A 10,135-nucleotide genomic window follows, 5' to 3' on the forward strand; every position below is an offset into this window, starting at 1 on the left:
AGTACGTAACCAAATAAACAGTCGTGTACCATCAACCTTTTTTTCCGAAATGGAAATAAAAACGAAAACGGGCCCCAGACTTTCTGATAACCAGGATGTGCCTGAGAATCAAGACTATTTTGTTTTTGCCTTATACTTCACAAAACTGGACAAGAACAGCATGCAAATCAACATGATATCAAAACAGAAAAATCAAGACTAAACCACACTGTAAATCACAAATTTTATTTACATATATTTCACAAGAGGGGGGGAAATGAAATATTACATCAGAATATCTAGGTCATATAACAACAAAAGCATGGAATGATGGCTGACAAGAGTGAAGGTCCCTAGTCCCCAAAGACTGGATGGAAGAACCCCCTCCCACTACCCCCTACAGTTACACACAGCAAGATACTGGAGGGGTCTTGTTGCTTAGTTGTGTTGCTTCTGAACATACAGGTTGACTGGTAAGTCTTCCATTCCATATACCACATTGATAACTGCATCCACGCTAATCCAGGGTATTTTATTGCCGTTATATTACAATAAGTATCCAAACAAATGCACCACCATACAGTTTAGCCATGTTTTGAGTCTGGTTTGATTGTAACAATACCAAAAATGTCCTTTTCAATTTGACTGTTCGTCCAAGTGGCGATATGACAATTGTTTGGTTCTAATACAACTCGGAGTAGGGGTAACTGGGCCCAGCTTTATACTCAGGAATGACATTAATTCCAGCTAAAGAACATTCATAGCAAATGGACCAAGGGTAACAATACCCTGGATGATCAAGGATGCTTACAACAAGGTTATGTATTGCCAACAACCCGATACGCGATAGGGAAGTTACTTGAAGGATATTAGAGAGTATGTTCTTTTTACTGCTTATAGTCATACTCCAATAATGTCCAGCAGGGGGGAAATGGGTTTAACACATTGTACCCATACTGGGAATCAAACCCGAGCCTTCAGTGTGATAAACAAATGCTTTAACCGCTAGGCAACCCACCAACCCAAAATGTGTTCAGCGAATGTCAATGACGTCCCAACTGTCTATCATGATGTGCTGGACAAACCAGTGGAGCAGGAGGCAAGCCTGGAATCATAGCTGTACATCATCATACTTAAACATATGGACGTGCAATTTGTGCATATATCATAGTGAGTGAGTTGGGTTTAACGCCGCTTTCAACAGTATTCCAGTTATATTGCGGCGTGTCAGCTTTATGTGGGAGGAAAGCCCGAAGTGATGCAGGTCTTCGACGTTTACCACGAGCACGGGTACGGTGCTAACAATCCTAGAAATATAATCGGGGCGAACCGTGATTCGAACCCACAATCATAGGTTTCTGGCGTGCCCAAGGGACGCAACTCTGCAAAGCAAATCTCAGCACCCTAGAGGGCTGGGCCACCTGTGCCCCCTGCATATACCATAGACATAGCCATTGACATGATGATAATTGATAATCTTTGTGATATTTAACGTGAGTTTTAAAGGCCATGACAAAAGCTGAAAATGGCACCAGTAAGTTTGTTCATAAAACAGGGATGGACACCAGAATATAGAACCTGTGATACACATGTAAATTAAACCAGTATATAACATCACAACGAACAACATGATTACAGAGTCACTTTTTCTGGATATCGTACCAAACTCCTTAAATGTCAATCCTCTTAAATACAGATCTCCTCAAAAATACAAATTTTGATTTCTTTGATAGTGCAGGTTGTGCACCCCAATGGCGAACATTTGGATCCAAGAAAAAGGAATAGACACCCAACATTAGTGCAGTCTATTTAAAAAAAACACTATCAAAATATTATTCTTGTGTAATAGAATCAAAATCTGAATACAATGCATACATCATTAACCTCATGCCAGCATGCTAAGTGCCACAGGATCAATCTCAAAGAACTTTCAAACATGATTAATAGAAACTGAATACAATTCCCTTGCTTTTTACCCCTCTGCATACCTGTAAGAAAATATCTGTATGAATGTCTTTAAATACGATTTATTAGGGCTGACCTAAACATGGAATATCCATAAGAATATTCCTTCAAAAGGATCAATACATTTAATTGTCACACTAATTTAAACAAAAAGATTTCCTTGAAGACATATTTGCCAAATATATATCAACTGACAGGGTAACAAACAGCGAGTGTTGGTAATGGGAGAGTGAGTGAGTGAGTGAGTTGGGGCTTACTCCACTTTGAACAGTACCGTATTTCCTCTAATAGGCGCCCAGCGTTCTATTTATTTCGGACAAGTCTTTGACCCGGCGTCAATTAGAGGCCCAGCTTCTATTAATACCCCCATTTCACTAAAAGGGATCATTAATTGTTTCAATTGATCGACCCGGCGTCTAATATTAGAGTCCCGGCTTCTATTTTTTGCACTGAACAATTGACCCGGCTTCTATTAGAGGCCCGACATCTAATAGAGGAAATATGGTATTTCGTTGTCTCTGCAGGCTTACTCTGGGGGGAAAGCCCGAACTGGTTGGCACTTATCGCTCTGCTGAAACCAAGGATCATGGGCAGAGTGATGGTAAACAAACGGCCATAACCAGTGCCACTGTGGAATTCAAACTCGCGACCAGCAAATCCTTCATAACTAATACAAGGTGTATTTCAATGACAAATTACTAATGTTTTACAATGACAAAGATTAATAACAGATTCAAAATCCGCATGGAGTCTAATTCCTTCAACTGATCACTCACTCACTCTACTACGATTACTTTGTACATCACAGCATGTTTCAGTCAACGTAGTGATACAGAATTTTCAAGTACATTACAGCCCCATCAAACATGACAAACGTCAATCCAGTAACAGCATTGACGTGCTAGCAGTCTGCCATTTTATACATGCCAACATTCAACAAACACATCCATTACATCATAATACAAGTTCTTTCTGTATGACAAGAATACTTGACATAATTGCATAATTCACCATAAATTATTACATAAAACAGTTACCTCTTGTACAAATTTCTAGTGCTGATTTCAAACCATGAATGGATTTCTTCTTGTCTGAACTAATAGACAGAAAGAAGCCTTGTAGCCAACAGTTGCAATTCTTGCCAGCTGAGCAACAGTAACTGCAGAGGAAATTGGATGACGGCTGTACTCTGACAGGGATCCGGTCCAAGTCAGCACGGGTGGCTTTGAACTTGGACCTTCATGAGTTCAGGACAGCAGTGCGCCAACTTGCTTCCAGTCAAAGTGGGCTCATCTGAAACAGTGAGTGGGGGAGTGAGTGAGTGGGTGAGAGAGTGAGTGAGGGGTGAGTGCTTGAGTCAGTGGGCTGATGGGTGAATTGGTGGGTGAGAGAGTGAGTGGGTGAGTGAGGGAGTGGATGGATGGGTGAGTTTCTGGGTGAGTGAAAGAAAAAAATCGGGTCTGGACCAGATTATTCACTGATTGACATCATGAGCATCAAACTACAAAATCGGGATACAATGACATGAATCAGCCAAGTCAGCGAGTCTGACCACCTGCCCTGTAAGTCACCTTTTACGACAAGCATGGGATGTGAAGACAAATTCTAACCCGGACAAATTCTTCTATGCTAAGGTATGACAGTTACGATCACCTTTCCGCTAAGATCGCTTTGTACAATGGCACCCGCCATGACAAATACACACAACTGTATCCCTACAAGTACAACAGCAAAACCAGTGAAAACTGATGATACCAAAATGTTTTGATGTTATCACAACAGTTACCTCCCTTACAAGCACCAAAGGTAAAGATATGCAAGTTAGTGTTGGGAATCGGTTCAGATTTCAATATTGACAACGGGAAACAATATGTTGTACCTAACCTTAGTCTTTTCTATCAATATATACTTCGGCTAATTTTACAATCCCTATTGCTGGAGTAATTCTATCACGAGAATGAATGTGTTAACATGCTAGTGGGGGTACTTACCTGGCAAACATCGGACGTGTTAGACAAGGCCCAGGTCTACTGTACTTGCTGGTTGTTGCTCAGTCTCATGTGATTGTCAATCATTTGAAACATCTCAGATGGGGAAGGTATACGTCCTGTCTCCAGTTTCGACCAGACAGGCACATCTGCACCAGCAACAGAAACATGTATTACCAATGTGTTATTCTGAGTGAGTTGGGTTTAACGCAGCTTTTAACATTATTCCAGTTATATCACGGCATGTAAGCTTAATGTGGGAGGAATGCTCGAAGTGATGCAGGTCGGTGAAACCCACGAGCACGGGTATGGGGCTGACAAACCTAGAAACATAATCAGGGCGAACCAAGATTCGAATCCAAAATCATATGTTTCTGGCGTGCCCAAGGGTAGCTACTTTGCACAGCAAATTACGGCGCCTTGGATGACTGGAACACCCATGCCTCGTGTTATTCTGAACAATGGAAGGAGGTGGGTCTCTAATGTCTGCAATGCCTCCCTTATAGTAATTGCATTTCAGTTCAGCTAAAGAAAATAAAAAATGTCTTCTGGGCATGTCACTTGGAATCCTCCTTCTTCATCACATTTGTTTTCAATAAAAAAGATCAGAAAAGTCCTACTGCCCTCCTCAATTTTGAACATGTCTGTTTAAGTACTACCTCGTACCCGACATGAAAACCTGGCGTGATGCAGGTTATTAGGGCAGAGTGTTGACAAAAAAATGTTTTGCAATACAGGTTTCTTTGTTTGTTGTTTAACACCTCACACAACATTTTTTCAGCAATATAACGGTGGTCTGTAAATAATCAAGCCTGGTCCACACAATCCAGTGATATCTGTACAGGGATACACATTGGGATATACAGTAAACTATGGTCATAACGAACTCAAAGGGCCCCTTATTTTACTTAGCCATAAGCGTAGTTCACTATTGTTTGTTTGTCTATTGTTTAACGCAGCCCTCAGCAATATTCCGGCTATACGATGGCTGTCTGTAAATAATCAAACCTGGACCAGACAATCCAGTGATTAATACTATGAGCATCGATCCACGCATTTGGGACCGATGACATGTATAAACCAAGTCAGCGAGCCTGACCACCCGATCCCGTTAGTCGCCTTTTACGACAAGCTTGGTCACCTTTTTACGGCAAGTGTGGGTTGCTGAAGACCAATTCTACCCCGGATCTTCACGGGTCCATATCTGTCAGGTCGTTACACATGTTATAAGCATGTTTGTAATATAAATGTAGTTTACTATATCGTGAGTCCAAGTGTTTCACAGTTATTGACACTGTTTGTACGTGCAGATCCTATGTTTTACACACTGAAGTAAATATTACTCAGCATGGTCAGTTGCTGCCATTTTGTAAGTCATGGATGCAGGGGAGATAATAATGTTAGGGAAAAATCGCTTCTGCTTTTTCTATGTTTATCAATCCATTTCACAAACATCATTTGTGAATTATTTTTGGTTTGGTTTGTTGTTTTACGCCGCACTCGGCAATATTCCAGCTTTATGACAGTGGTCTGTAAATAATCGAGTCTGGACAAGACAATCCAGTGGTTGATATCATGAGCATCGATCCATGCAATTGGGATTGATGACATGCTTTAACAAAGTCAGCGAGCCAGACCACCCAAGTCCGTTTGTCGCCTCTTACGACAAGCATAGTCGCCTTTTATGGCAAGAATGGGATGCTGAAGACCTATTCTACTCCGGATCTTCACGGGTACATTTGTGAATGAATTTCTGTGTAGAGGTTAGGTTAGACGATACACACATTATAACCCAACATACCAGAATATGTATTGTTTAAAAAGCATATTGCAGTTTACCGATATTCCATGGAATCCTACAGGCCCTGGGCATGGTGTGACAACAATTATGATCATTCTTATATTGTTACCACCCAACTGGAACAGTGACATAACTATAACTGCACACAAACAATGGAACGACATCCATTAGTACTGCAAGGGAATCAGACAAACATGACATTCCAACTCACCATTGAAAGAAACTTCAAAAGCCCCTGTAGAAATGAGTTGCCCTTCTACAGCATTGCTAATGAAAAACACCATGAGGCAGGCATATATCTGCAATAGAATGGGAGCAATATATATACCAGGCTGAATATTTCAATAAGTGTGTGTGTGTGTGGGGGGGGGGAGATACACCGATGCAAAAATCCACTTCCCGATACACTGATCGATCGCTGTCACACACAAAGTAAATGCTATGTATAACAAGTGTTTTCTCCTGAAGATATCAAGAAGGCAAATCATTCACTTACAGGCTAATAGACAACTAAAAGACAACTTTATCTTAAACACAAGCCATCATCTGACTCTGAGTATTTACAATTTCTGTGTGACACACCCCACGTTATAGTGCAAATATTCGTGATAGAGAACGTATGATGTCCGAAAACCTATGCTGCTGAAAGCTCTGATCGAAAACAGGACAATATGAGACGGTTGTCCGGATTTGCGACCATATTTTTCGGGATGTTTTTATTTTAATCTTTGATTATATTTTTACGCGGGTGATGATTTTTTCCGAGGACTAGTGTTTTAAAAAACGTAACTTTCCGCGTTTCCGCGGATATTTCACATCCCTGCAAAGAGTCATATTTTCACAGGAAAAATACCTATCCACTGGTGGAAAAAACAAAGAAAGAAAAAAAAAGGAGCAATCAACCAAAAGTTTTGTTTAACTCCCATGTTAAATATATATATCTTTTATCATGTTTATATGTCATGTCAACTTCTGTGGGCCCTTCTTAAGAAAATATTTTTTGGGTCCAACATGCTATCAGCGAGATGAAAAAGAGAGAGCAAATTCTGATTTTCACATTGTGTATGAAAATACGGCCTACCTTTAGAATACAGTACCACAAACTTTTCAAACACGTGATCCTACTCTATGACGTAATTTGTAGTATTGTGTTGCCAGTCACACCGGCGTAACAATGCCCTGTGACGTCAGGGGATATCGTGTGTGCATAAGCTCCTCCCAGTGATCTATCATCTCTACACGAAATGTCACTGAATACGCCAAGCGCTGTGGAGAGTTTTGGATATTTGTTTACTGAATATAGACTGCGGCGGCGCATTTTATAGCCAGCGCTAGTTTACGAAAGCACTTTTATTTTTTATATATTTTTTATTTCGTTTTTCTCGTAATTCAAGTGGCTAAAAGGGTTATAAATGGGAGCTAATATACATATATTATTTTTTCGGTGCATTAATTTTCATTATTATGCACAAGAATGTAGTTTGTTAGGGATATTTAGTGGTGCTGAACACATCCAAATGTCGCCAGTGTTAGGGTAGGTTACACCCAAATCTATCCTTAGCCCTTGGACCCCCTTTACGATAAATCACCCCTTTACGATCATTAGGGTTAGGAACCCATTTAGTGGCTATTAGATTACCCTAAGTCTATCCTTAACCCTTGGATCCCCTTTACGATCAATCACCCCTTTACGATCATTAGGGTTAGGGGCTAGGTACTCGTTTAGTGGCTATTATGGATTATATAGCGGCTCCTTATATTCTTCCCACAAAAACGTCGAGTAAAAAGGATGAAATGGTTTTGTGTCCAATATTTTGGCTACTGGAAACTGTCCTGAAACATTCACACAAGCCACTTTCACCGGCTACATTTTTCAGTACTGATTCAAAAGCGAACTCACCGTTGTGTCATCACTAGCCATGCACACGCCTCCCTCGTTCCTTACTATTATCCACATCATCCTTACAGTGTTCCCTTCCACACTTTTCTGTCACAAAAATCACCCGACGATTTATTAAATACCATATCATTCATGCGCACTCGCAAGTTCGTCGCCTGACGCCTGGAGCCGTTTTCAATTCTCGGCATATCGGCTCATCCCTCACCACTCGGTATCTTGTAGATTACGGAATGGGACGAGTGTGCCAAATGGCATCGGGATCATTCGTAAGTGTGCGTAGACTAAAGTCACGAGACACCATGCCTACCCGTAACCTTTGTAAGTGTCTGTCACCTATTCGACCCTTTTCGTTCAGTTCCGTAACGTCATAGACATGACTAGGTAAATTTGCACTAAGTTTAACAGTGTGGACGTAGCTCAGTCAGTTAGCTGTCAGGCTAACAATCCGAAGGTCACAGGTTCGCGTCCGACGGATTCTCACTAAAACTGGTTGCTTGTCTTGTGACATGTGACCTACAGCAGAGATCGTCCTCACGAGAAGTTGTGGTACTGTATTCTAAAGGTGCTCCGAAAATACAGAAGCTGCTTTCCAGACTACTTTTTTTCATAAGATTCATTACCTCAAGGCCAAATGTCTCACCTTATTTTCCGTTGCCCATCTGTAGGCGGCAGGGGTTTCAATGTTGAGGAGAGGGAAAGGATTGTATCCAGAGACAACCAGACCAATGAGGACAAGTTTAAAGATAGAAAAGAACTGAGCAAGCATAGCCTTGACGGGTGGCGGAGGGTAATTGTCGCCAACAACCGTCAGACTAGGGAAGCGGTCGTGAAGTGCTTGAGCATACTGGTCAAACACTTTCCGGTACCCTCAGGAATAACTGCAACACAAAGGTTATACATGAATAAACACATTACAAAGCGTAAATATAAAAGAGGTGCGATATATGAATGGGAATTAAATAAAAGAATGCTTGTATTTGACATATATTCTATAACACAAACAACAACTCATTGTAGATTCTTCAATGTAAAGAACACCGGCAACACACATCAATGCACATGACTATTTACTTATCAGAACTTAATACATTTTCTAAAATGCAGTGTGTTATCTTTGAGAAATGTGACCAACGACAGAGATCGTCATCACAAGAAAGTGTGGTACTGTATTCTAAAGGTGCTCCCAGACTTAAATACATTTGCAGAAACTGACACACAGAAATATCCATGTCTTCTAAATAAGGAATTTATAATAGAAAGGGACAGATTTTAATGATGATTATTGACTGTGCCTATTATAGGTCATGCAAATATTTTGGCTAAAGAATAGGTTTGCCACTGTTTTCCTTTCAACGATCCAAGTATTAAATTAAAATTGGGGCAGACAAAAAACATAACTACCCCTAGCATCCTAACTGTATTATGTACACAATAGAAGTAAATATGTAGATTCTCTATTATGTGGACGTAATTCTTCTTGATACTACTGGGTGGCAAACAGATTCTACAATAGCACCACATAATCAAACACAAATATTCTAATACTGCGCAACACGTTTGTCTTATCACGAAATGAAGCCATGACTTGCACTGCATTGTCTACATTGCTCAGAACGCACATACCAGAACATAAATCTTATAGTGGGGCCCGCAAACTGCGCAAGTTTGGGGGCCTTGATGTCCTTGTGAGCATTTATATTAATTTCTTGTGACTGTGTCAAATCCTTCCAGGTAAAGAGCAAAAAACAAGCAGCCAATGCTGCAAACGACCACCCAGTGGTGATCGCCATTTTGTCGAGTTGCTCACTTCCGGTACAACTCGGTGAAATCCGTACTATTCCGGGGATGACGATTGTCGCGCGTTTCTCACCGTCCAACATCCCCGTGGTGATAAGCGGCTGTTACTACAATTTAATTAGTAAACATATTAGCAACATATTTCCTGGTTATAATGGGCCATTCATATGTATCAAAATAAATGTGATTACATGTCTTTTTTATATCACGGGGAACATTCTCATAATTTTATACGGGTAAATACCTTATATATGTGTATGGAACTTTGCATTATAGCGATTTTCAATGCTAAATGGTCAGTTATGGCCGTATGACACCAGACTATTGTATTGTTTAGAACAATACCATCTGACGTCATCCATTGTTCATGACGTCAAATATTGATAACATTACGCATTCGTGACCAACTCGTGTTATTCCGGGATAAGCCGAATGACGACTCGTGCCCTTCTCGTGGCCATTGTTTTGACTGGGTTCCGTCTAAGCGTAAACTGGAAAAGCTGAAGTACTGTCGGAAACAGCTTTTCTGGCTTCATTTAATAAATACGAGTCAAAGGACTATAAAAAGAGCATATATCAAAATAACGCAAAAATGCCCTTATCTAGCCTGTCCTTACTGACACTGTGATTACCCTTAAAATGTACTTTTACAGGTAAAATGATGATCAACTTGGAAAATATTCGTGTGTTGTCATGCATGTATGA

The 10,135-nt window shown here is 40.5% G+C and overlaps 1 protein-coding gene across 1 annotated transcript; it reads right to left on the reverse strand.

Annotated features, from left to right (window-relative positions):
- Positions 1–204: 204 nt before the first annotated feature.
- Positions 205–9,455, reverse strand: LOC124139542 (thioredoxin reductase-like selenoprotein T1b). The gene is made up of 5 exons (XM_046506682.2): positions 9,257–9,455; positions 8,274–8,511; positions 5,945–6,032; positions 3,936–4,081; positions 205–3,237 (listed from the first exon to the last, which is right to left on the reverse strand). The coding sequence occupies exons 1-4, from the start codon at positions 9,421–9,423 to the stop codon at positions 3,972–3,974; spliced, it is 603 nt and encodes a 200-aa protein (XP_046362638.1). The 5' UTR covers positions 9,424–9,455; the 3' UTR covers positions 205–3,237; positions 3,936–3,971.
- Between the last annotated feature and the right edge of the window lie 680 nt (positions 9,456–10,135).

This window comes from Haliotis rufescens, unplaced genomic scaffold (assembly GCF_023055435.1).
Source record: "Haliotis rufescens isolate VD_foot unplaced genomic scaffold, xgHalRufe1.0.p SCAF_9, whole genome shotgun sequence".
Lineage (NCBI taxonomy): Eukaryota > Metazoa > Mollusca > Gastropoda > Lepetellida > Haliotidae > Haliotis > Haliotis rufescens.